The sequence below is a fragment of the Dipodomys spectabilis genome, unplaced genomic scaffold (assembly GCF_019054845.1).
Source record: "Dipodomys spectabilis isolate Male_0828 unplaced genomic scaffold, ASM1905484v1 ptg000076l, whole genome shotgun sequence".
NCBI lineage: Eukaryota > Metazoa > Chordata > Mammalia > Rodentia > Heteromyidae > Dipodomys > Dipodomys spectabilis.
In genome coordinates, this window is record NW_024870753.1 from 7,084,056 (window position 1) to 7,110,275 (window position 26,220).

General features: G+C 52.3%; 2 protein-coding genes across 3 annotated transcripts in view; one reads left to right on the forward strand and one right to left on the reverse strand.

Annotated features, from left to right (window-relative positions):
* The window catches only part of Cbl (Cbl proto-oncogene), a 58,445-nt gene extending 53,008 nt beyond the window's left edge, over positions 1-5,437 (forward strand). The window contains exons 14-16 of the mRNA XM_042682935.1: positions 419-513; positions 2,828-3,010; positions 4,829-5,437. Of these exons, the coding sequence (XP_042538869.1) occupies positions 419-513; positions 2,828-3,010; positions 4,829-5,118 (568 nt within the window). The 3' untranslated portion in view covers positions 5,119-5,437. The remainder of the gene's footprint in view (positions 1-418; positions 514-2,827; positions 3,011-4,828) is intronic.
* Positions 5,438-15,020: 9,583 nt separating this feature from the next.
* On the reverse strand, positions 15,021-22,952 carry Mcam (melanoma cell adhesion molecule). 2 transcript variants are annotated; one of them, XM_042682937.1, is made up of 16 exons: positions 22,853-22,952; positions 21,265-21,389; positions 20,949-21,156; positions 20,797-20,867; positions 20,619-20,706; positions 18,748-18,927; positions 18,530-18,651; positions 18,271-18,433; positions 18,058-18,176; positions 17,845-17,986; positions 17,581-17,702; positions 17,324-17,465; positions 17,137-17,232; positions 16,805-16,952; positions 16,379-16,496; positions 15,021-15,895 (listed from the first exon to the last, which is right to left on the reverse strand). In XM_042682937.1, the coding sequence occupies exons 1-16, from the start codon at positions 22,917-22,919 to the stop codon at positions 15,866-15,868; spliced, it is 1,941 nt and encodes a 646-aa protein (XP_042538871.1). In that variant the 5' UTR covers positions 22,920-22,952; the 3' UTR covers positions 15,021-15,865. The 2 variants fall into 2 exon arrangements, with proteins under 2 accessions (XP_042538871.1, XP_042538870.1); XM_042682936.1 differs by lacking the exon at positions 16,379-16,496 and having other exon boundaries at positions 22,853-22,932.
* Between the last annotated feature and the right edge of the window lie 3,268 nt (positions 22,953-26,220).

Here is a 26,220-nt window from a genome sequence, read left to right on the forward strand (position 1 = left end):
TTTCTTGGCATTGCTGTGACTTTCTGAATGTGCTTATGTTTAACATCAATCATAAAACATTTATAAGTGATAATGCCATAAGAAAATGTATTGTGTTAAGAAAATCAGGGTTGGGCTGGGAATATGGCTCAGTGGTAGAGTGCTTGCCTAGCCTGCATGAAGCCCTGGGTTCAATTCCTCAGTACCACATACACAGAAAAAAAAGAGAAGTGGCACTGTGGCTCAAGTGCTAGCCTTGAGCATAGAGCTCAGGGACAGAGCCCAGGCTTTGAGTTCAAGCCTAAGACTGGCCCCCCTAAAAAAAACAGAGGGAGAGAGAGAAAATCAGGGTCTTAGGGTAGTCATGAACAGAAGTCTTATGAGTTTGCAGGTAACTGTGTTTTCAAAGATCATTGTGTTTATTTTCCTTCTGGTTCAGAGCGTGTGATTGTGACCAACAGACTGATAGCTGTACTTACGAAGCTATGTATAATATTCAGTCTCAGGCGCCATCTGTCACCGAGAACACCTTTGGTGAGTAGCCTCTCTGCTGTTAAAAATGGACATGCCAGGTGTAATGGTGAGTGCTTTTCATCCCAGCATATGGGATACTAAGGTAGAAGGAGAGTGAATTTGAGTCTAACCTGGACTACATTGCAACTTTGAGCCTGGTATGATCTACATAGAAAGACCCTCTCTCAAAAAAGGAAAGAGAAAGCTGGACACTGAGGTTCATGCTTGTAATCCTAGGTTCTCAGCAGGAGGCTGATAGCTAAAGATTGAAGTTTGTTTTTTTTGTTTGTTTGTTTTTTGTTTTTTTTTAGTCTGGTCGTGGGCCTGAACTCTGGGCCTGGGCACTGATCCTCAGCTCTTCAGCTCAAGGCTAGCGCTTTACCACTTGAGCCACAGCGCCACTTCCGGCTTTTTTCTTTTTGCTTATGTGGTGCTGAGGAATCGAACCCAGGGCCTCATGCATGCAAGGCAAGCGCTCTACCACTGAGCTACCTTCCCAGCCCTAAAGATTGAAGTTTGAAGCCAACCCAGGCAGGAAAAATCTGTGAGACTTTTAACCTCCAATTCATCGCCAGAAAACCCAGAGTGGAGCTATAGTTCCAATGGTTATAGTACTAACCTTAAGCACAAAAACTCATGGACAGCACTCAGTTCAAGTCCCAGGATCACCACAAAGAAAACAAAAAGAAGGCTTTGGAAGAATGACTCAATAAAATCATCTGCCTAGCAAATGTGAACCCTGGAGTTCAAACCCTAGTACCACCAAAGTGTGGGGGAAGGTAGTAAAGGAAGAAAAGAAATCATTGACATACCATAGGAATTAGCTTGTAAATTTGTCTGAGAGAGCTTGACTTAAGGAGAAAATTATTTTTAGTACTCTTTGGCAACATCTTTGATTCATAGATACACAGCTAGTTCCTTTTGTGCTTTCCCATCTTTCCAGGACCTAGAGACACTCTGTTATATGGCCTAGACCTAAAATGCTGGCAGCTCCCTTTTATTCCCATTGCATTGATGAAATTCTTTTGTATGTGGGTGGTAAACACTCAATTCCCATGTTAACTAGCTCACTGAGTTGAAAGTTCAAGAAGTCTTCACACAGACGGGCACTGGTGGTTCACGCCTGTAATCCTAGCTACTCAGGAGGCTTGAGCTTCAAAGTCAGCCAGGGCAAGGAAAGTCCATGAGATTCTTTTTTGTTGTGGGACCTGAATTCTGGGCCTGGGCGCTGTCCCTCAGCTCTTCAGCTCAAGGCTAGCACTCTACCACTTGAGCCACAGCACCACTTCCAGCTTTTTTCTTTTTGCTTATGTGGTACTGAGGAATTGAACCCAGGGCCTCATGCATGCAAGGCAAGCACTCTACCACTGAGCCACCTTCCCAGCCTCCCCTTCCGTCCCCCCCCTGCCCCCCCCCCCAGACTTTTATCTCCAATAAACCACTAGAAAACCGGAAGTGGCACTGTGGCTCAAGCGGTAGAAGAGCTGAGGGACAGCGCCCAAGCCCAGAGTTCAGGCCCCATGATCGACCAAAGAAGTCTTCACACACAGGAGGACCCTTGGCTGATCCAAGATGAAATGCAAATAGGAATGCTTAAAAAGAAATGGTGTTGAGTGTTTGGTATCAGTGGCTATTAACCTTAGCAAAGTAATCTCTGACATGCTCAACAGTACAGCTGCAGGATTGGTGTAGATTATTTCTATCCACATAGCCGCACAGACATTGAGAAACTGTCAAATAAAATGAATGATAGGGGCTGGGAAGGTGGGTCAGTGGTAGAGTACGTGCCTCACATGCATGAGGCCCTGGGTTTGATTCCTCAGTACCACATAAGCAGAAAAACCTGGAAGTGGCGCTGTGGCTCAAGTGGTAGAACGCTAGCCTTGAGCTGAAGAGCTGAGGGACAGCACCCAGGCCCAGAATTCAGGCCCTGTCACGACCACCTCGACCAGCAAGGAAGACGCGACACCGAGCTCTTCTCTCTGCAGTTTATTCAGGACCTTTGAGTAATATTCTGACCCCAACCCCGGGGAGAATTCCCCACAGCCTTAAGTACCTGCTGGGTAGCCAACCCTGATACACCACGTGGGATCCACCAATAGGCTCAGGTGCGCGGAAGCAAGCCAGATTCTTTGCCTTAGCCATATAAGGAGTTGTTTACCACAGAGCCGGCGCCATCTTCCAGGTGCGGCCTCTCGCAGCTCCCTACAAGGCCCCACAACCGATAAAAATAAATTAATGATAGTATATGTATGCATGCTTCAATGAATGGTGCCCTAGGTTGAAATGTGCTAGGGGTAGGAGAAGAAGATAACTTTGCCAACTTTTTTTCCAGGTGAAGGGAATTTGGCTGCAGCCCACACCAACACTGGCCCTGAAGAGCCAGAAAATGAGGATGATGGGTATGATGTCCCGAAGCCCCCTGTGCCCGCTGTGCTGGCCCGCCGAACGCTCTCAGACATCTCTAATGCCAGCTCCTCCTTCGGCTGGTTATCTCTGGATGGTGATCCCACTACAAGTGAGTCTCCAAGCTGCTTTTTGTCCAGTGCTGTTGTCCGGTTCCTGGTTTATTAGTTGGAACACATAGCCAGCTGCAGTGGCAGTCAGTAGGAGGAAGCAGTAGACGAAATGCTAGATTGTGTATCTAAATAGATAGAAAGCAGTCCAAGGTCCCAATTTTTTTTTTTTGTCAGTTGTGGGGCTTGAACTCTGGGCCTGGGCATTATCCCTCAGCTCTTCAGCTCAATGAGAGCGCTCTACCACTTGAGCTACAACACCACTTCCAGTTTTCTAGTGGTTTATTGGAGATAGGAATCTCACAGTCTTTCCTGCCCAGGCTGGCTTTGAACCGTGATCCTCAGATCTCAGCCTTCTGAGTAGCTAGGATTACAGGCGTGAGCCACCGGTGCCCGGCTAAAGGTCCCAAATTTAAAAACCAGACTATAATCAAATTCTTGAGGTTTTGCCAAACTTAGAAATAAAATGGTCTTTGAACCATGGATCCTCTTATGTGGAGGAAAGGTAGAGTTTCTAGCTCTTTCAGATTGCCTTGTGACAGTAAGAATTAAGTTTGATGGTTCAGAATCATGTTCTTTTTTTCTGGGCCTCATCCCACTGGAAAGGAAGTGCACTGTCCTGGAATGTGCATAGAATGAATGGGCCTGGAGCCATCCCACATTGGGCCTTGACTTTGGGGGCTGTTCTTCCTGCACCTATCACCTGCCTGCCTGGTAGAACAGCAACCAGAGTTGCTGTCACTTTGGAAATTGAAGACAACTTTTAGGACAGCTGGTAGAAAGGATGTACAGCATCTAGTTTCTCAGACAGGCAGTGATCCCCACCAACCTGAATTAATCCTTCTTCAGTTCAGCTTAGGTTTATTTTTGTCTCCTTATTTGGCAGTTCTGGGGTTTGAAGTCAGGCTTACTAAGCAGACACTCTACCACTTGAGCCACTCCACTGGCTTGTCTCCTTATTTGTAGAAGGAGGAGTATATTACCTTCCCTTGTCCACTCAGAATTGTGTGTGTGTGTGTGTGTGTTACTCATGGGGCTTGAACTCTGGGCCTGAGCGCTGTCCTATAGCTCTTTAGCTCAAGGCTAGTGCTCTACCACTGGAGCCACAGCACCAATTCCAGTTTTCTGAATGGTTTATTGGAGATAACAGTCTCACACACTTTCATACCTGGGCTGGCTTTGAACCATGATCCTCAGATCTCAGCCTCCTGAGTAGCTAGGATTACAGGCATGAGCCACCAGCACCAGCCCCTGAGCTTCTTTTGCCTAAGGCTAGCACTCTACCTCTTGAGCCACAGCACTACTTCTTGCTTTTTCTGTTTATGTGGTTGTGGTACTGAGGAATCGAACCCAGTGCTTCATGCATGCTAGGCAAGCACTCTACCACTAAGCCACATTCCCAGTCCTACTCAGAATTTCAAAAGAAATCCAAATGATTATTTGTGTGAAAACTTGTTGCTAAGTGAAAAGCATAACATGGCTGCTTATCATAGTAACAGTTAGTTGTTAATGAAACGGGTGTATGGTATATTTAGAAGGTGGTTTCTAAATAAGGAAATTAGATCCCCAAACTTTTGAACCTCTAAAACCTACCTTTCAAGCTGGTAATTTAGGTCAGTTGTAGAGGCTCTGGGTTCCATCCTAGCGCAGCAAGTAAATAAAGTTAAGTTTCTTAAGCCTTTTGTGATGTAGGAGCACAAGCCCACAACGGACAGAAATTCAATAATAGCTTGATGTTAGCACACTGTTCTTATTACTGTTACTTCCATTAAATGAGCATTTTTCCCAGACTTGCAATTTTTCCCCCCTGTTTTTCCTAGACTTCTCTGAGGGTTCCCAAGTTCCTGAGAGGCCCCCCAAACCATTCCCTCGGCGAATCAACTCTGAACGAAAAGCAAGCAGCTGTCAACAAGGCGGTGGTGCCACTGCTGCCCCTGGCACTGCCCCCTCACCACAGCTCTCCAGTGAGATTGAGAGCCTCATGAGTCAGGGCTACTCCTACCAGGACATTCAGAAAGCTTTGGTCATTGCCCACAACAACATTGAAATGGCCAAAAACATCCTCCGGGAATTTGTTTCTATTTCATCTCCTGCTCATATAGCCACCTAGCACATCTCTTCCTGCCTTGGCTTCAGCGGACCCATAAGCCAGGCTCAAGGAGCACCAAGGAGGGCAGAGGTTTCTTTGGGGACTTAAGTGAGGTCCTGCCCTCTCTACAGGGATCATGAGGTGCCCATGGTTCCAAGATTTCAAAGCAGTGGAGTGAAAATGGAGCAGCTAGTCTTCTCTTGTATCGGTCTTGAGTGTATTTGCAGGTGCCCTTCAGTTCCCACTTGGAGAGAGAATGGAGTGGATTTTTATTACATGGTAGCCTACCTGGGGAGCTGGCCCACAAGCAGCAGAACAAGCGTTGTTTTGTAAACCCTAATTGAGAACTTGAGGCTCTTCTGGGTTAGAGATGTGACGGTGTGTATGTGTATGCGTATGTGTGTGTCTATGTCTGTGATTGTATGTGTCCTGTAATTATAAGATGATCCTGCTGTGTGTGCTAATCCCAGATGGGGAATAGCACAAAAGGTTCAGGAAGGAATCTTTAAAAGACTTCCATCTACTGTGGTATTGCACCTCATCTAGTGTGTATTACAGCTTCAACACTCCCCTTTGGCTTAGACTATTATGTGCATAGCTGAAGTCTTTTATGTTGAGAACACCTTCTTTTTCTGTTCTTTCCCTTATGAATTTCTTCCTCCTCCTGGGCGTTCTGTCATTGGCAGTGGGCTTGCTGTCTTGCTGTGACCAGTCTTACTAAAGTCAAGCAGCTTCTAAGATACTCTTTATGCTGTGTGATATTGTTAGTTTGTTGTAAAGCTAGGTGGAAGGGAAAGTGCTGTTGCTCTGTGGTTAGTCATGGTTGGTGCTAGCTAGCAGCTTACACTGTGGTTAGTCATGGTTGGTGCTAGCTAGCAGCTAACACTGTGGTTAGTCATGGTTGGTGCTAGCTAGCAGCTAACACTGTGGTTAGTCATGGTTGGTGCTAGCTAGCAGCTAACACTGGTCATTCCAAAGTACAGTTATATAGGAATACTGAATTTGTTAAAAAATAAGATGTTTGAATTATCCTAATACATAATGACCAATTTGAGATAGAGGCCTTCAAATACATTCCGTGTCCTCCCCAGGGTGTTGTCTGGGGACATTGTTGCCTTGGTGTCAGGTATGTGTTTTGGTGCAGGTCATGAGTCTTTCTATTTAATGGGAAGGGAAGAACATTAATTCCAGGGTGACTTTTGGCCGAGTACCTTGAAGCTTTTAGGAAGTTTCATTCACATGCTATTTTGCTGCACAAAATAGACAATAAGGATTTATCTGTTGACTTTTTTTGGGGGGGGGGGTCTGGTCGTGGGGCCTGAACTCTGGGCCTGGGCGCTGTCCCTCAGCTCTTCAGCTCAAGGCTAGCATTATACCATTTGAGCCACAGCGCCACTTCCGGCTTTTTTTTTTTTTTCTGCTTATGTGGTGCTGAGGAATTGAACCCAGGGCCTCATGCATGCAAGGCAAGCGCTCTGCCACTGAGCCACCTTCCCAGCCCCTATCTGTTGACTTTTTATTCCCAGTAAATCAATTTCAGTTCATATGGTATCTTCTTTTTTTTTTTTTTTTCAGTTGTGGGGCTTGAACTCTGGGCTTGGGTGCTATCCTCAGCTCTTCAACTCAAGGCAAGTGCTCTACAGCTTGAGCCACAGTGCCACTTCCAGTTTTCTGGTGGTTTTATTGGAGATAAGAGTCTCGCAGACTTTCCAGGGTGGCTTTGAACCGCAATTCTCAGATCTCAGCCTCCTGAGTAGCTAGGATTACAGGCATGAGCCACCAGCGCCCGGCTTATATGGTATCTTTTGAACATGATCCAGGGTAGAGTTTCAGTAATGATTTTCCTTTGCCCATAAGGAATAGGGCACCACCCATGGTAATAATGTTTTGCTAATAATTGGCACCTTTCCTATACATCGGTGGTGTTCATGGATTTGGTTCTGTTGTGCCTAGGGCTTTGTCTGTTTCTTCCTTTCCTTAGGTCTTATATATAGTTACTATCTTCACAATAATTAGGTACTACTCATTGAAGTTAATCAAAGACAATAAGGAGAACTGTGGCAGTTAGTATAATTGGGAGTTCATAAAGAAGATTCAGAGTCCAGTTTGGAGACCCACTTGTCAATTCCTGTTGCAACTACTGAGTGGCCCATTGGGTTCAGCTAGGTCTCTGTTAGGATCTCCTGATTTCCCTAGCAACATGTACCCCTTTCCTTGTCAGAAGCGAGCTAGCTTTCCCATAAATCTGCCTTGCTCGGGACCTAAGAAATATTATTGTCTTTGGTTTCAGACAGAAATGATGTTCCTTAAGTTAGTTTTTTTCCCATTCAGACATCTCTAGAACTAAAAGCTTTTCTAATTCTTTCCCTTGGCATCTGGCTACTCCAGGATCTTTTATTTTATCCTCTTGCCTGAGCTATTTATACTCCCAGAGCAGATAATAGAGGCCCTCCTGTTGATGTTCCATGGTTACCCAGTGTCTCTTCTCATGGCTGGAAACAGCATAACAGTACAGCAGGTGCCAGAGGTCCTGTGTTTGGGGTAAAGGGAGCCTGAGAGAGTGGTTAGAGAAACAGTATTCTACTTCAACTTCAAGATGCTGGTAGCATTGAGTTTTTGTATTTTATTTAAACATTGAAGGCTGGCCTGGACAAAGAACTAGGGAAAAAATGGCCGCAGTTTCCAGGCCTATCCATATTGTAGTTTTTCTTTTTTTCTTTTTTTTGTCGGTCATGGGGCTTGAACTCTGGGCCTGGGTGCTGTCCCTCAGCTCTTCAGCTCAAGGTGAGCGCTCTACCACTTGAGCTACAGCGCCACTTCCGGTTTTCTGGTGGTTTATTGGAGATAGGAGTCTCACGGTCTCTCCTGCCCGGGCTGGCTTTGAACCATGATCCTCAGATCTCAGCCTCCTGAGTAGCTAGGATTACAGGCGTGAGCCACCAGCGCCCGGCATTGTAGTTTTTCTTTCTTGGCAAAAATTGCCTATCGTGTGAAGATCTATGGGCTGGGAAGGTGGCTCAGTGGTAGAGCGCTTGCCTTGCGTGCATGAGACCCTGAATTTGATTCCTAAGCACCACATAAGCAGAAAAAGCTGCAAGTGGTACTGTGGCTCAAGTGGTAAAGCACTAGCCTTGAGCTGAAGAGCTGAGGGACAGCGCCCAGGCCCAAATAAGATCTAAGAAAAAACACTGGGCTCATTTTTTTTTTTTTTTTTTTTGCCTTTTCAGTGTACCCAGGTCTTCTGTGGAGACGTGTTCATACCATCTAGACTCGGGCATCTCATCCTTTCCTTTCCTGAGCTCCCATATAACAGCTTGAGTTAGTTCTGCTTTGGTGTTTAGTTTGTCAGGTGTGGGTCACAGGCATTCGAACTTTGTCCATTATGTGAGGACCTTTCCTGGGACAGTGCCCGCCTGTGTCCTGACACTGCCAGGAACCTTTGGAAAGGTTTTGTGCAGCTCTCATCTTGAGGATAGTCCCAGAACTTGGGTATCTTCTGTTTTCTTTTGAGGCATCATTAATTCATTCTTCATCTTCCATTTGTATAGCAATATTTAAGGCTCTTCTGTGTTTTAAAATTGCCCTTTCATGACCAGGCTTTACTTTTGAGTTTTCACATTTTGACAAGCCCTTCCTTATTCCTTCTCCTAAATACAAATAGTTGGTATAGTCAAGAAAACCACTTTAACATCTTCCTTTTTTCTCTTACTTCATTAGGCTATTCTATTTTCCTACTTTTATCATATCTGCCTGCCTCATTGATAGGTCACTGTCCTGCAGCTCCCAGGACTGGACTTGCATTGTTGTTGTTGGTGGTGGTGGTGGTGGGTGTTGGTGGTCATGGAGCTTGATCTCAGGGCCTGAGGGCTGTCCCTGAGCTCTTTTGCTCAAGGCTGGTACTCTCATTTTGAGCTATAGCACCACTTCTGGTTTTTTGGTGGTTAATTGGAGATAAGAGTCTTAAAGACTTTGCTGCCCAGGCTGGCCTCGAACCACAATCCTTAGATCCTTAGATCTCAACCTCCTGAATAGGATTACAAATCACCAGCACCCAGCTTTTTTTTGTTTTTTTTGGTCAGTCATAGGTCTTGAACTCTGGCCTGGGCACTGTCCCTGAGCCCGAGCTTTCTTTTTTTTTTTTTTTTTTTTCAAATCTTTTTTTGGTGCTGGTACTAGAACTTGAACTCACAGCCTAGCACTCTTGCATTTTCTGCTCGTGGCTGACCATGGGGGGAAAAAGTCTGCTTATCCCATTTACTTTCTGCCAAAGTTTTTTTTTTTTTTTAAAGGTTCTTAAAGTGGTAACAAGTAAATAAATCACCTTGTGGTCTCTATAATATATACCTCCTTTTAAATTAACTAATAGATTAGGCCGCTTATCATCTCAGCCTTTGTCTGTTACTATTTAAACAGTGATTTCTGCCTGTAGCTGGCCATTCTCTACTCACCAGCCCTCTTCTTCCCTAAGCCCACCCTGCATGCTCTGCCATTCTTCTGTTCTTCTGCCATGCTTCTCTTCTCACCAAACTTATCACCAGGAGCTCTGATGTATAATATAGTACTGTTAGTAGCATTCATTTGCTAGTAGTTTTTGAAAAATGAGGAGGTCACTATTCTTCATACTTAAAATACTTATTTCCTCTCTAGGAAAATAAAATGTTTTATGGTCCAAACTAGGTTTTGTATCACACGTTGGTTGCACGCTAGGAATTAGCTTGACTATTCTCTTAAGCTACCATTAATGTCTTCTGTAGGCCATCAGCAGTGGTATTACTGCAGAATATTCTCCTACCTCACATAATAAAAGTCAGGTGGTAATTACCTTCAAATTAACTTGGTATTGGCCTTTTTTTTTTATGTCCTGGGGCTTGAACTCAGGGCCTGAGTCCTGTCCCTGAGCTTTTTTGTTCAAGAGTAGTGCTCCACTACTTGAGCCACAGCTCCATTTGGGCTTTTTTTTTTTTTTTTTTTTTTTCCTCCAATACTTTATTGGAAATAAGAGTCTCATAGACTTTCCTGCCCAAGCTGGCTTCAAACTGTGATCCTCTGATCTCAGCCAACTGAGTACCAAGGATTGTAGATGTGAGCCACTGGCGCTTAGCCTCTCTAACTCTGCAAAGACCACTATTCACCTGAACAACAGTATTTGGACCATTGGCCTAACTACAGCAGTTAGATTGTTCATTCAGCAAATAAGTGTTTGATTAGTGTCTGCTAGTACCATTAACAACTGATAATGGATTGTGTCTGAGTTATCTAACACTTAGATTGGCCCCTAAAATAGCTCTTTCCAATACAGTTGTGCAATTTTTATTCACAACTCTTTTATGTAGACTTACCTTATAAAGTTATCCTGACTAAAAATAGGTTCCAGGTTTTCCTATTAACCCTATTGTCATATTACAGCTTTGATAATATTTTTGTTACATGTGTCAGTGGCATCTGCTTGGCGTTGGACATTAGGGCATTAAATGCTTAAGCAGAGCCTTTACCTGTGGTCCCCTTTCCAATCTAGTGCCTTCCTTTATCTTTTCACTGAGTTTTTGTGTCCCTACTTCTCCTTGTTGGGAATATTTCCTTTGCACCTTAGGGATCTGCCACCATATCTTGAAACTACTTGGCATTTGTTTTCCTATCCTAATTCTGTAATATGGCTAATTCTGTACTAGAAAAGCTGAAGGAGTTGGGGAGTGGGTACCTGATGATGTTAAGTCAGTTTGATTTTATAAGAGCTGGATTCTCAGTATTCTGCATGTCAGCCTGCTTCCCTCCCGGAGCTCACTGTCAATACATTACCATTACTCTCCTAGACCTTAAAGCTTCAAAATTCAATCTGATTTCTTCTTTCTTTCTTTCTTTTTTTGGTTGATCATGAGGTTTCAACTCTGGGCCTGAACACTGTCCCTAAGCGCTTCAGCTCAACGCCTAATGCTCTACCACTTGAGCCACAGCACCACTTCTGGTTTTCTGGTGGTTAATTGGAGTTAAGAGTCACACAGACTCCTGCTTGAGCTGGCTTTGAACTGCAGTCCTCAGATCGCAGCCTCCTGAGTAGCTAGGAGCCACTGGCACCCAGCTCAACCTCAAGTATTCAAACTGTTTAAAGCATTAACAGTATACTTTGATCTCAGTCTGTACACAGCAGTCCTTCTATAGGAATATACTTACTGCATGGACTGCTGATAAGAAAGGAGGGTATTGTCATAAGAAAGTTTGGGCTTTCGTTCCATAGGAAATTGAACTGGTTCTTACATGGTGCCAAACTGGGAAATTTTTTACCCTTGGTCCGCCCTCCTACTTCACAGTCTGTTTGTGTACAAGATCCCCAAATAGCACCCCAGTCCTCAAATCCACATAGCCATGGGGAGTCACCATGAGCAAATAAATGCCCAGTTTGTCTTTGTTCACATCTTAAATAGTATACAACCCATTGGTTAGCAATCCCCCACCAGTGAGACTTCCACAGAAAATAAGAAGCATATAGGCAGCATCAGAAAAATCATTCAGCTGCAAGTTGTGGGTTCTCCAGAGAAGCAGCTGTGGACTTGGTAGCTACCCTGGAAGGACATCAATAATACTAGTAGCAAAGCCATTACTGTCTTGCCTTTTTGAGAGGGGAAAGGTAGCCTTGGGAATATGTTTGACTCATCAGGAAAATCCTTAGGCTTAACAGTTCATTTCTTTCATCTGTGGCCTACTCTGTTCCTGACATTTTTTACTCGTTATTCAACTCAGGTCTTTGGCCTTTTCCAGTTTTTTAGGGATCATGGTTTTCACTGTGGCCACTCCTTAAGCTTCTTGTCTCTCTTCAGGTTTTCTTGCTAAAATCCATGTTCATCTGTGAGCCTGATCTGTGTCCTGCATTCCCTTCTCCCCTCTCATCTTTCTGTGTAGGAGGGAGCTCTGCGGTGATGCTTTTCAGCACCACAGAAATTAGCCTCGCTAGAGCCAGTGAGAAGAGAGGTAATAATAGTCGGGACATTCACCATTCCCGTGTGACTGGAGCTCTTGCAGTGAGCACTTTAGAAAGAATATTTAGATCTCCCTTGTTCACCTGCTGCCCTTTCTTGGCCCTATATCATGGAAGTGTTTGTTTTTCTGACTTTGTTTTATTTTGGCTTGGCTTTTTTTTTTTTTTTAAACTACTGCTTGCCTGGATCTTTGGATCTTATTTATCACATCCTAGAGCCTGTCCTGAGTTGTGGGCATTTTATACCGCCTTGCTTATACCTTTTTTAAACTACTAGAGTCATTTGGTATACACAGAAGTAACTTACAATAATCCAAAGATACACATTGAGGCACATAGAAGGGCAGGTCATCAGACTTCGGTAGTCTAGTGTAAGCTCCTGAGTTCAAGGAGCAGAGGGACAGTAGTGCCATGTGCCTTCACAGTGTCCCAGGGAATCTGGGTTGGTTCCAAAGGGAAGTACTAATATTTCTTGGTTCCAGAAAGTAGCACAAACAGTGAGACAAGGGGAAATAGGGACAGGAAGAGCAAGCTCCGCACCTTCAGCGCCAGATGGAAGGCCAGCCCTGACTAACAGCTGTTTGGAGATATTGCAGCCTCTTTCCTGGTATAATGCTTGAGAAACATGTAGCTGACCACTCCCTGTATTTGTCCAGAGCCAATGTGGAAAGCCAACCTCAGATTCCCTACCGATCTGGCAGTAGAACAAATCAGCGGAGTTCTCACTACCGGTTCCTGTATTACTGATTCACTCCTACCACTGCACTTGAGACGGGCTTCTACATTGCCTGGAATGTTTTCCTTCTTCCCTGAACCAATGAGAGGCCAGAGAATAGAGTTGTTCAGTGTGCTACACACACAGCTCCTTGGCCTTACACAGCCTCCCGCACAGGCCGAGGTGGGTGGGCGGGGGTGCGAGTGCCGGTGTGTTTCCCTTCTCCCTCTCCCTCTGGCCCTGTGGTGCTGAGGGTGGCGGTGCAGTGGCTGTCTTGAAAGTAAAGAGACGGCCAGTCTACCAAGGAGTCTGCCCCGCACCTCACCCACAGCCCCTCCTGCTGTCCAGCGGGCCAGCTGCCTCCTGACCTCCCCTTCTCACTGCTCATGAGGTCTTGGTATGACTTCTGCTGAAATGTGGGTGACATGGTGGCTGGGAGGTGCCTCCTACATCTGCTTTCTGGCTGTGGTGACTTGAGATTTTTAACCTTATATATCTTTTTCCTTTATTCAAAACAAAACAATTTTTAGCACACTGAAAAAAAAAAAAGAAACCAAATGTTTTGTGCCTTTCTAAGGCAGCACTGTATCCCAGGCTGCATTTTAGGACTTAATATGGAAATACCAGAGTCTGAGCTCCTCTACCTTGAGTCTCCTTAGCCCTAGTGTCACGGGGACAGCAAGGAGTCCCTCTGTGGTTGGAGAGGTGGCACACAGGGACGGTATGTCTGTGGTGCCCTTTCCTGGCCATTAGGCTTTATTGGCAAAGAACAGCATTGTACCCTGGGGTCATTTGACTGGTTCCAATTAGCTTAGTTAGCAGGCTGGAAGCTTTGTCTCTTCCAGGAGAATATTCTACAACCTTTAGGTATGGACCCCTCCAGGTACCCCAGCCTTGTGCCGAAATGTAGGGTGTACTCTCCCAAGCGGGAGAGGATAGTACGTTTTGTTGTCTTTTTCTTTTTGCTAGATCTTGAGCCAGCCTCAACCTCCTGCCTCTCCTCAGACTTGGCTTTCCTTCCATTCGATGGTTTCAGACTTAAAGCATTAAGCAATGGGTACCCTCTACAGGGTCTGGTTTTCCCCAGGGCGGGGGGCGGGGCGGGGGGGAGGGGCAGCAAGGGACCCATACCAGAAGCCTGACAGAAAGTGTTTTCTATACAGCGACATTTTACTTTTTTCTTCCCCGCCCCTTGGTTCTTCCTGCCTTTAACTAATAAAGAATTAAGAGGTAGAAACACTTTTTTTTTAAGGTCCTCCTTATTCAAGATTTTGAAATTCTTGGCCTGGGTGGGGCTAGAGAGAACTTGATGTTTTCTCCAGGAAGAAGAGTCCCAATTTGTACATCAGTGTTAAGAAGAAAATAAAACAGACACTTAGATGAGATACTCATGGACTATTTTAAAAATGTGTCATTAATATAAAAAAATTTATATTAGCAGTATTTAATCATTCTCACCTGTAAAGAATAAGAAAAACAGAAGGTAAATATTCTTACAGAGAATAGCAGAGCTTTAAGATTCATTTTCATCTTAAGTCCATTTTGTTTTGCCAATGTATTAATGTTTAGAGGTCTGTTATACTAATGTTATTTATTAATTTTTTTCATTTCCATACACAAGTTAACTAAAGAGCTTTTTCAAAGCACCTGTGTCTGTAAAAAAAAAGTATTTTTAAATAAAGTTTCTTTTGTTGTAGCAGACTTGAGTTGTGGCGCATATGGAACTGAGCGAGATGCGTAGGGCAGTTGTAGAGTGGAAGGTCTTGGTGGGTGCTGCAGTGCCAGCTAACAGATTCCTGGGAAGGGGGCCATAGGCCCTGGCCAGCAGCCTGCCCCACCCCACCAAGAGGGGGCACTTATCCTAAGTGCACTGAGACTTAAAGGAACTGCCCTGTCTGCTCCCGAGCTGAAACCATTTGCTCAAAAGTGGGAAACCCCCAGGCTGGGAAGGTGGCTCAGTGGTAGGTAGAATGCTTGCCTTGCATGCATGAGATCCTGGGTTCGATTCCTCAGCACCACCTAAGAGGAAGAAGCCAGGAATGGCTCTGCGGCTCAAGAGGTAGAGCCTTGAGCTGAAGAGCTGAGGGACAGCGCCCAGGCCTAGAGTTCAGGCTCCACTACTGACCAAAAAAAAAAAAGTGGGAACTCCCCCCACTTCAAAGGCATACCCCATCAGCAGTTCCCTTGAAAGTAGTTAAGTTCCAGAGGCCCCCAAGGTGACAAATGGAGAGCAATGGCAGGCTTCTGGGGTAATTAAGCTTTATTTTCCATATACATATATATATACACATATATATTTATAAAAAAGGAAGCGCTTTGCAAATTTACAACCTAGCAAAAACACACACACATACACATTCACACACACGTACATGTAACACCTCCAAAGCTCTAAGCCAGGCCTGTTTTTCATCCAGGTATCATTCTCCCATTTGGGCTCTTGAAGGGTCTGAGCCCATTCGCTTTATAGAAATTTGGTGACCATGTGACTGGTTTCGATACATGAGGAAGTCACCTGGGAGCCATCTTTGTCCCGTCTGTTGCCTCATGACCCCAAGGGGCTGGATGGATCCCTCGAAAGCTGTGCCCAATTTCACCACAGGGCAGGGATGCACCTTGGAAGCAATGATGCCAGCTCCTGGCTTCTGTCCAAAGACAAAAAAGGGGGCTGATGGAGAAGTAAGAGCAACTCTGCAGGGTACTCGAGCCAGGGGTGAGCAGTGCTGCTCGGAACACCAGCTCAGAGGAGCCACCCTAGCCCGCTGCTGTCAGACAGAACACAGGTTGACAGCCATAGCGTGTGTAAGGAGGAAACGCAGAGCCTCCTCTCCAGTCCTGGGGACCGAGGCCCTTGCCGGGATGGTCAGCACTCGATGCAGGTGGACTGGACCCTGAGAGCCTGCAGGGCGGAGTGCGGTCCTTCCCCAGACGGTGTTGGCCCCAGCCCGCTCCTCCGGAGCAGCTGCAGGTGAGCTGGAGCAGGGTGCTCTCAGTGTTCCCTTTTGCGGGTGTCGGCTGGGGAGAAGAGTGAGCAGGGAGCTGGAAACCTTCCAGGTGGGGATGAAGCTGAGTGACCTCGGGGGCTAATGCCTCAGATCGATGTATTTCTCTCCCTGAAAACGGGTAGAGAGGAGAATTAAGAGGAGAACATGCATGGAGGACGAGCAGAATTCGCAGTGAGCACTGAGGAGGGAAGAAAGGCGGAAGCTGATGAACCTGAGTGTAGGAGTCTGGAGGAAAGAAGCAGGGTTGGGGGCAGGGCAAGGGAGGGCAGACCCCCCCCCCCCACCTTTGTATCTGCGTGAAGAAACGGAAGTCACACTGTACACTTGGTGGCTGGAGCCACAGGCCCTGGCTAGGAAAAGGTACAGTGGTAAGATGGGGACTCTACTTAGCCGACCTCTGGGGTCCCTGTGACACTGCCTTGCCCTGCATGTGTCAGTAGTATTAAGGACTGAAGATGGGCCTGCTCCCCATCTCCAACCAAGGAGGAAAGACAAGAAAGAGTTAGTGTTCAGAGGATGAGCCCCGTTAGCCCTTGTCACCCCCAGTCCCTGAAGACGTGTCAGGCAGTGGCCACAGGAAGCAGCTCCTACCTGGTCGCCTGGAGCCCTCTTGTCTCCGCTGCTGCCCTGTAGAAGGCCCATCTCTTCTGGGAGCTTATCTGACTTAACTTCAACTACAAATTCGCTCTTACGAGACGGGGGCAGCGTGCTGGGAGGAGGGAGGTGAGAGGTTGGCAACTCAGGGGCGGGGTGGGGGCGTCGGGAGGGACGCTGGATGGGGGCATGGGCTCGTTGGTACCCTGGGCCGACTTTGGGGAGGATGTCAGGTAAGGAAATGAGAAGGCGTGCTTGATGGAAGCTGGGCAGCGGGTTGCGGAGCAGGGACTGCCCCACCCCAGGGTCCCGTTCCTGCTCCTGCAGGGCGAGCAGACACTGGGAGGGCAAGGGCAGGTCCCAAGAAGGCAGCAAGAAGCACAGGAGGGCGGGGAGAGGATGAGGGCTGAGAACCAGGCTTACATCTCTTGTTTGCCTGACCGCCCGCAGGGCAGCTTGCCCTTCTTGTAGAAGAAGTAGAGGACAGCGCCCAGCACGGCCAGGACCAGGATGCACACGATCACGGCCACGATGACCACGCCCTTGCTCTCGGGCTCTGGCAGCTTTTTCTCTGTCACACAGAGGCGGTCCCGGTCATGCTGTGCTTCAGGCTGCCACCTCGCCGCCTCTGCCACCACCCCACCAAGCCCAGAGCTGACAGAGGAGCCGCTACTCACCTTCCTCCACACGACCCCCCGTCGGGCACAGGGCAGAGAGGGTGCCCTGGCACAGTTCTCTTGCCAGGCCCGGCTTACCTGTGGAGGTGCTGTTGGCTCTGGCATGAGGACTGACCATGGTGGTGCTGAGGCCAGTGGTTGTGTTGGAGTCAGGTGTGAGGGTGGTTAAACTGACTGGGAGCAGAGGGATGGGTTGTTAGAAGCACATGTTAATGTCCCGGCCTGGGAATGCCCCTGCCATCCGCTGCAGGGAGACAGCCCTCACCCAGCTCCAGGACGAGGAGGGTGGTGTTTATTCCCAGGGAGTTGGAGGCTGTGCATTCTGCGCCTGTTGCCAGCAGCTCTGGGGTCACAAGGACATTCAGGGTGCTCAGTACTGTCTGCGGATCCTGTTCTTGTTGACTTGCCTAGGAGGAAGGAGGCAGCTCAGGGGGTGGGGAGGATCTCCGGTTATGGCCACAGGGCCTGGGCAAGGTTGATTGACTGACCGGAGGAGGGGGAAGGGGGGCTGGGCCTGCTTACCGTGCCATTCACATTCCAGAAGATGGTAGGCTGAGGATGTCCTGAGGCCTCACAAGACAGGCTGACCGTGGCATTCTCTTTCACCCACACCTTCCTCTGCTTTTGTGCCATCCATGGGGGCCCTTGAGCGGTCAGGAAGAGTGAGCTGCCCACTGAGCTAGCTGCTTCCACCCCTCTGCCGTTCCCACAATAGCAGGTGGATTTTTGGTCCCCAAAGCCATGCAACTGCGGGGGGTGATCTGGTCTCTGCCCAGACAGCCTTACCAAAAACGGCCACATTGACCAGCTGTGTGCGGTTCAGGCCAGGAACACTGGGGACAGACGCCATGCAGAGGTAGCCTCCTGCGGCCTCCCGTCTCAGGTTGGGAAACCGGAGCACAGATCCCTTTTCCAACACCTGGCCAGTCTAGGGTGAGAGGCGGGTCAGAAACTGAGGAGCAAGCCACGGTCACCCCAGCTCCAGACCCACCTGGATACCTTTTCTCTCAGCCACTGGAACTCCAGCTCCCTGTTGCTCTCTGCCTCACAGGTCAGCTCGAGGCTGCTGCCTTCCACGCCCTCAGGAGCTTCGGGACTCACCTGAATGTCCGACACATCTGGGGGCACAGCAGTCATGAGGGCCTGGGCAGGGTGGGGCCCGGGCCCCCTTGCCCCAGCCAGGCCTCCTGTCCTGGGCCCCCAGCCCCTCACAGTTCACCAGCAGCTCCTGGGGGTCACTCATCAGTGGTATCATGGTGTCCAAGTCCAGGCCCTGACATTCGTACAGCCCGCTGTGCTGCTTCTGGGCGGGGTCCAAGATCAGGATGCCATCGTCCAAGGTTTTCTCTTCCTCCATCTCCCTGGTGCTGGGGTTCTAGGAAAGCATGAGGGGGTGAGTAGAGCTCCCCTCAGCCATCCAGCTGCATCTCTGGCCTGCACCCGTCCGCACCCAGCACCGAGACTTCCATACCTGCTTGTTGATGTTGAAGTGGGGCTGGGGGTTGCCATCTGCCAAACACCTGATCTCCACGCGGTCCCCTTCCTTCAGCACCCCCACGGGCTCAACTTCCATCCACACTCTTTCAGCAGGGTCTGTGTGGGCAGAGAGGGAGGCTCTCAGCTCAACAGCAGGGGGCCAGCAGCCCCCCACCCCCACCCCCCAGAGCGGAGCAGCACTTGAGCACTCACAGAAAACAGGGACGGTGACTTCCTTCGATTCTTTCATGTGGTTCCCACTAGGCAGCCGGTAGCTGAGCTCACAGTAAAACTGGGCGTCTTTGTCCTCCTTAACCAGCTGAGCCTTCAGAACACTCTGCAAGGTGTATAAGCCGTTCGACTCCACAATCTGCGATGACTGAATTTGCACACCTGGGCAGGGAGCAGGGGAACAAGGCTCAGCCTCAGCCCCATCCCATGGTCTCCCATAAGGGGTGACAGACACCGAGACACCGAAAGAGCCTTGCCCTGCAGAGAGGGTCAGGGTCACATGCAAACTGGCAATCCTTCAGCACTTTTACTGATCACTGCCTATCCTGGAAAAAATGAGCCAGGCACTGGCGGCTCATTCCTGTAATCCCAGTGACTCAGGAGGCTGAGATTTTAGGATTATGGTGTGAAGCCAGCTGGGGCAGGAAAGTCCATGAGATTCTTATCTTCAATGAACCACCAAAAAGCTAGAAGTGGAGTTGTGACTCAAGTGACAAGAGAACCAGCCTTGAGCAAAAAAGCTAAGGGACAGCGTCCTGGTCCTGATTTCAAGTCTCAGTACTGGCACAAAGAAAAAAAATGTACAATGATGTGTACCCCATAACGCTTCAGTGATGAAAAAAAATATATATTATATATGAGGGGTGGGCAGAGGTGTAGCTCAATGGCAGAACGTGATTAACATGTCCCTGGCTCTGCATTCCATTCCTAGCACCCCCTGCAAAGAACCTAAAGTGACTAGAAAAATGAGAAGCACTTGAGATCTGAACCACTAGCAGAAAACTCAGCAGTAAGCAAAATAAGCAGGTGTACCTAAATAGATTGATCCGGAAAGACTGCACGCTCGCGCTCCGGCCTACACACACACACACACAAACACACACCACACCCACATAACACACATACACACACACACACACACACACACACACACACCACACCACTTAGATCAGGTTGTTTCTCAGCCTCAGCATTATTGATGTTTCTGGCCAGAATTAACTCAGTGTGGCAGGGCCATCCTGCGTACTGGGGGTATTTAGCAGCATCTTTGACCTCTACTCACAGATGTCCCTGTTCTTGTGGCAATCTGTATCACCTCCAGACACTGCCAAATATCTCTAGAGAGAGTGGGGGTACAAACTCACCCCTGTTTAAGAACCACTGCTGAGAGAGTAAAACCTAACTCCACAGCTCTTGCATGCATGAGTAAATGCATGGAAATAAGCCTGAAAGAGTACTGACAACAGAGATTATTCTGGGAGGGTCTGGGCCAGGAAGAAGGAACTCCTAGCTTTTCTGTATCATTCAAATTGTTATGGAAGGGGCTGGGAAGGTGGCTCAGTGGTAGAGCGCTTGCCTTGCATGCCTGAGGCCCTGGGTTCAATTCCTCAGCACCACATAAGCAAAAAGAAAAAAGCTGGAAGTGGCACTGTGGCTCAAGTAGTAGAGTGCTAGCCTTGAGCTGAAGAGCTGAGGGACAGCGCCCAGGCCCAGACATCAGGCCCCATGACCGGACCCAAAAAAAAAAAAAAATTGTTATGGAAACGTTTCAAGCGTCACTTGTGTAACTTTTTTTTTTTTTTTTTAAACTAGTCCTGGGGCTTGAACTCTGGGCCTGGGCTCTGTCTCTGAGCTGCTTTTGCCCAAGGCTGGCACTCTACCACTTGAGCCACAGCGCCACTTCTGGCTTTTTCTGTTTATGAGGTACTGGGGAATCAAACCTGGGGCTTTGTGCATGCTAGGCAAGCACTCTACCATTAAGCCACATTCCCAGCCCACTTTTTTTTTCTTCTTTACTGCAAACTCAAGGAAATGAGAGCTGGTATGTGTGGTCCACAGCAAATACTACTCACGGTTCTTCTCCTCCCTCAGGGGCCGACCGTTCTTGTACCAGACGACTTGAGGAATGGGGTACCCGTTCCTCCCCACGCAGGTAGCAACCTAAGGAGGGCAGAGTGTGCATTTCCTTGCCTGTCACCCCCCAAGCTCCTCAGCCCCCGCTTGCCACCCTGCCTCCCTCGCATAGCTCACCTCCTCAGGCTCCCTACTGTCCACGGGGATGCCCACAGCATTGGCCTGAATGGTTGGCTCCTCTGGAGCTTCTATAAGGGAAGGGAAGTGGTCAGGGTACAGCTCCCAGCCTGCACTGCCCTGAGAGAAATGGAGGGGGGGGGGTCACTCACTGTAGACACGGAGCTGGATGCGGTGATCCTGGAGCCGAGGGCTCTTGCTCTGACACAGGAAGACCCGGTCATCATGGGGGGTCACCTGATGCAGGGCCAGGGTCGCCCCTGGCCCCTGGAGGCTGAGTCGGTGCTCATACTCCCCGTGGGCGCTCTGGCCCTGGCCCTGGCGCACATGGAAGATGGCTGTTTGCTTTTCCTTGTGGATCTGAAGGGAGAGGAGGAGAAAGAGAGAGAGAGGAGGGTCCTGGGGTACCTGGAGCAGACTTTCCACCCCCCTCCACCCCTTGCTACCCTCCCAGGCCCAAGCACTCACAGAAAACCAGTCCACCTGGCTGAGGTTGCCCAGGGCATGGGGTGGGCCACACTTCAGGAGGGCCGTCCCGCCCACTTCCACTTCCACCAGCTCGGGCGCAGGCTGCTGGGCCTCTCCGGGCACACCTGGGGGGGGACGAAGGGGGCACCCCAGCAGCTGTGTCAGCCCTGGTGGGCTTCCTGACCTCCTCCCCTCACAGGATCACTGCAGCTGTTCTGTTCCTCTGCCACGCAGTGTCTGGAGAGGGCCGTCCTCCCTCACCCTCCACCTCACCCTGCTGTGCCCCCCCCACACCCGGGGACAGCCCTGTCCCAGCCCAGGGGATCCCTGGTCCTTGGAGCCAAGATGGGGCATTTGAGCAGCAAGCAGACAAGGCTGGCAAAAGACAGGGGCAAATGGGCTGTGGTCCAAGAGGAAGTCCCCTTGGCTCCTGGACCCCTCCTCTCCGAGTGAGCTCAGAGAGTGGGAATGCAAGGCATGTGCCAGGCTGGGGCACACAGGCCCCTTTGTGTCCCCACCCGAGGGAAGATATCACTCTTCTCCCCTCCCCTGAAGACTCAGTGAGCCGACTCCAGCCAGAAGCGCCCAGCTGTGTGTGTGTGTGTGTGTGTGTGTGTGTGTGTGTGTGTGTGCCCCCCATCGGGAGACCCCCCCATGCTGGGGGTCGGGGTCAGGGCCGGGTGGCGCGCAGTGACGTCAGCAGTGCCAGCACGCCGCCCGCGCTGCGAGGCGGTGAGGTCACTCAGCGCCATCTGTCCGGGCCCGGGCTGGCTGCGGAGCCAGGGGGGCAGGTGGCGAGCCCGCCCCCCGCAGGCGCCTCGGATCCCCCACTGCCCCGGGAGCCAGAAACGCAGGGAAGGGCGGGGCCGGACTTGGCGGCTGCGGGCGCGCTTCGCTCTTTCCCCAGAAACCCGGCCGGTCGTGCCAGGCGGCAGGCCGGGGAGCCGGGCGCCCCGGGGACGCGGCTGGCACCGGGCGCAAGGCCGGCGGAGGGGGCCAGGCCAGGCCCGCAAGTAACGCACCGCCGGGGCCCGTGCGAGGCAAGGGACCCGGCCGCTAGACGGTTCCAGAAAGGAGATCGGAGGTGCCAGAGCACTCGTGCTTCTGTCTAAAGCCGCTCCGCCCCGGGGCCCGGCCACCTGTGACCCGCTCCCCCCGCCCCGCCCCGGGCGCGCGGCGACCCCGCCTGCCTGCCAACGCCCCGCCAGGCCCGGCTCCCGGCCCGCGGCGGAGTGGGGGGATCCGGCTCCCCCCAACCCGGCCAGCCAGGCTGCCTTTCCCAGCAACAGGCAGCGCGGGGTGCCCGGGTTTGGGGGTGCGGTCGAGCTGCGCGCCCCCCCCGCGGCTGCAGCCTCGGCGCCCCCAGAACCAGCACCTGCGGGACACCCCCCCCCCTCCGGCCCAGAGCTCCCCGGGCTCGGCCCCACCCCTTCCCGCTCCCGGCCGCTCCCGCGCCCCGGGACGCTCGAATCCCCGCTGCAAAGTGGAGTTGTGCGGGGGTGCGCGGGGAGCCTGGGTCCCACAGCTCCGCTCCCGGGCATTCTCCGCCCCGGGCCCGTCCGGAAGGCGCGTTCCCCGGCGAACTCACCCGAGGCGCAGCGCCAGCCACAGCCGGCAACGATCACCCAGGCGCAGACGAGCCGGAGCGACCCCATGCTTCCCGGCCGGAGGGCGAGAGCCAAGTGAAGAGCTCGCGGCCGCCGGGGGCTGACGTCAGGGGGGCGGGGAGGGGGCCCCGAGCGCGGGCCGCCCCGCCCCGCCCCGCGCAGCCCCCCGCGCCCGCCCCGCAGCCCGAGGGGGCGGGCCCCGAGCGCCGGCCCGGGAGCTGCGCCCCTGAGCGCGGCCGAGGTCGGTCGGCGCCCGGGCCCCGGCGCGCCGAGGCTGAGCGGGCAGTGACAGGTGTGTCGGAGCCGGGCGGACCGGCCGAGGCTGCGGCGAGAAGCTGGCCCCGATGTCAGCCCAGGGCAGGGCAGGGCCGGGCGTCCCCGCAGCGCCCTGCCCCGCGCAGCTCCAGCCGGCCGGCGTCGGGGCGTCCCGGGGGCTCTCCCGGCCGGGCCCCTCCGCCCCCGGGGCGGACCGCGCGCCAGGTCCCGCAGACCCAGAGGTGTCTGCGGAAGGGTGGACACGGTGCCGTCTGGGCTCCTCTTCCATCGCACGCTCCCCAACAGCGAGGGAAGGGCCCGGAGTCACGACCCAAGGAGGGCACTGTCCCCGCCCGGGGCCCTCTTCGCTCAGCCTGGCCTCAGACCCCTCCACCCACTGGGTGGCGAGAGGAAAGGAGACGCAAGAGTAAAGGATGCCGGGGCCCACCTGGACGGGCAGAAACCTGTTGGCCGTTCCCAGCTTTCCCTACCTGACCGACTGGGGCTGGCCGCTGGCTCTGATCACCTGCGGCCCCAGAGCCCAGTCGGCACGGCAAGGGGCGCGCGGTTCTACCGCCACTCTCCTCCCCGACCCCACCTTCTTCTGGAGTCTTCTGGCCTCTTGGATGGAGACTCCAAAGCCAAGTGCATAGCTCTCGCCTCACAAAGACCCCAGCCGTCTCCTGCGGCTCCTTCACCAGAGTCAAATAGGGGCCTGGATTTGGGGGTGTAGGCCTGTCACCCCTTCGGACAGTCTTTCTGCTGGGCCGCAGGGGGTGGGGGAGGCAAACCGAGGCAGAGCCGGCCAGGTGATCTGCTAGCGCCCTCTGGGTGGTGTTGGGATGACGCAGAGATGACTGGCAAACCACACCAGCCTCTCTTTCAGAGCCTTGCTGACCCCCTCCCCCTCCTCCATTAGCGTCCAGCCAGAGACGATGCCAAGCTGGCCCGGGCCAGGGCCTTGGAGCCTGGTGGGAGAGAGCGAGCGGGGTACCGGGCTCTCCCACTGCTGTCCACGGCCATCATACAGACTCTGGCCCCAGGCCCAGAGCAGGATGGAACGGTGAGCTTGCTTGTCTGCGGGGCAGGCGAGGAAATGGCTGAAGGATGTTGTCTGCGCTGGCAGGCCAGGAGCCGGGCACCGCGCAGCCGCCTGCCCCCACCCCCAAACACCATTAACTAATCATTCTCTTCTCCCGAGGCACGAAAACAAAGGCAGCTAACCACCAAGGACAGTCAGTTCTGGATTCTTCTTCCGCCCTTGGTCGGGAAAGAGAAGCCAGGTGGGGGTTGGAAGAGGCTCTGCAGCGAAAGGGAAATAAGATTAAAGGCCAGGGTGGCAGCCCCTCCTCCGGGCCGGCGCACAAGCGCTGGCTCTGTCCCTGGGAGAAGCGCTGGCCGAGAGTGGGTGGGAGAGGTCAGGGGGCACGCAGCTTAGGGAGGAGCGGGGGCACTTTGGGGTTCCACACCAAAGAAGGGTCAGGACCTTGGAGGGGACTCAGAGGGAATGGAGCCGGAAGGACAGGAGAGAGGGCAAGGCTGGAGGACGGAACAATTCCTCCAAGACACCAGCCTAGAGCTGCAGCAGCAGCAGCAGCAGCAGCACCAGGCTTTCCCGCAGGCCGGGAGACCAGCACAGAGAGGAGGAGGTGGCCGCGGAGATGGAGGTCGGCAGAGATGGGCCTTCCACCTGGCAGGAATCGTATCTGGCCTGGGCCAGATTTAGGCCAAAGCCAGAGCAAGGGGCAGAGTGCTAATCCTGCCCCATCTCCCTCCAGGAGGGGAGATGAGGGGATCCCCATCCTGCTTTCCTCCCCTCGTGGGTAGGCCCAGGCACCCCAGAGTTAAGAAACTCCTCTCCCCTCTGCACAATGCTCCCGGTGTAGCACTCTGGTTTAGGTCTGACCACAGGCAGAGAAACTGAGGCAGGATGGCGTGGCGGCCCCGGTCTAGTCCTCTGGGGAGGTGGCACTTTCCACTCCTTGTAAGGAGACCTGGGAAGGAATAGTGCTGGCGATAGAGACAAGGAAGCAGCCCCCCTTGCTGGAGAGGGCGGGCTGGCCGAGGAAGGAAGCGGATAAAGATGTGTTTGCAGCTGGGACCAGGCGATGGGGGGTGGCAGTCTTGGCATCGGTGGAGGCTGGGGAACCCCCTGACCGGCGGGTCTTGGGAGAGGAGGCCGGGGACGTGCGGAGGGGGAGCGGACCAAGGTTTTATTGAGGAGTGAGTACGGGTAGGAGTAGGGCGAGGTCGCGGAGGACACGGAGCCAGGAAGCCGGAAACTCGGGGGCCGGGTGGGCGACGCGTGGAAGGCTGAATGGGGGGAAGCAGCCGCGCCTCGCGAAGTTAGGTCACCGTCTCCCCCACGTCCTCCGCACCTGACCGGGGCGGGAGAGGAAGGAGGTGCGGCCGCCCGGGGGTCCCCGGCACCCCACGGGCGGGGGTGGGAGGGGCTGCTTTCTAGCTTGGAAAAGCCCTGGGTTCATCTCCACCCTGGAGGCGCGGCAAAGGCCCCATTGTGCCGGGGAGGGGGAGGGGGCGGGGGGAGGGCGAGTGGCACAAAGGGGAGGATTATGTGGAGCGCAGGCCCGGGAGGGGCGGGTGGGGACCTCCTCTGGTACGGGCTCCGGTCGGGAGCTGGGGGGAGAGGGGGTCCCAGGCATCCGGTGGCCCGTCCCGGGGAGGGGGGCCGAAGACGGATTCCCGCGGCCTGGCGTTCCCAGGGTCCGCGGGTTCTGTTCCCAGGCCCCGCGCATTCCGGGGCCTCCCCTGGGAGCCGCGGGCCGCTTCCCCGCCGGGAAGGGCGGGAAGGGGGGAGAGGATGTGGGTGAATCAGGAGTGACCGGGGGCGCGGCGCCCTCCAACCAGGGGGGGAGCGGGCGGGGGGGGTCACGACCTCCCCGGCGCCCCGCCGAGCGCGCGGAGCAGCCCGGGGGCCCGGGGGCCCCGGCGATCCCGGTCCACCTGCCCCGCCGCGCCCCGCCGCCCGGAGTCCCCCAGGCCGGCCGGCGAGGCCGGGGGGAGGCGGCGCATCCGGCGGCGCGCACCAACCCAAACATTACCATAAATGCTCAGGCCGCGGGCGCGGGCGGGA

Excerpts from the sequence above, each read along its gene's own strand:
- Mcam (XM_042682937.1), bottom strand. The coding sequence starts at position 22,919 with ATGGGGTCGCTCCGGCTCGTCTGCGCCTGGGTGATCGTTGCCGGCTGT. Across the intron at positions 18,177-18,270 it reads CCAGGAGCTGCTGGTGAACT|ATGTGTCGGACATTCAGGTG; the intron begins GTGAGGGGCTGG and ends CTGTGCCCCCAG. Across the intron at positions 17,233-17,323 it reads CCTCCTCGTCCTGGAGCTGG|TCAGTTTAACCACCCTCACA; the intron begins GTGAGGGCTGTC and ends CTCTGCTCCCAG.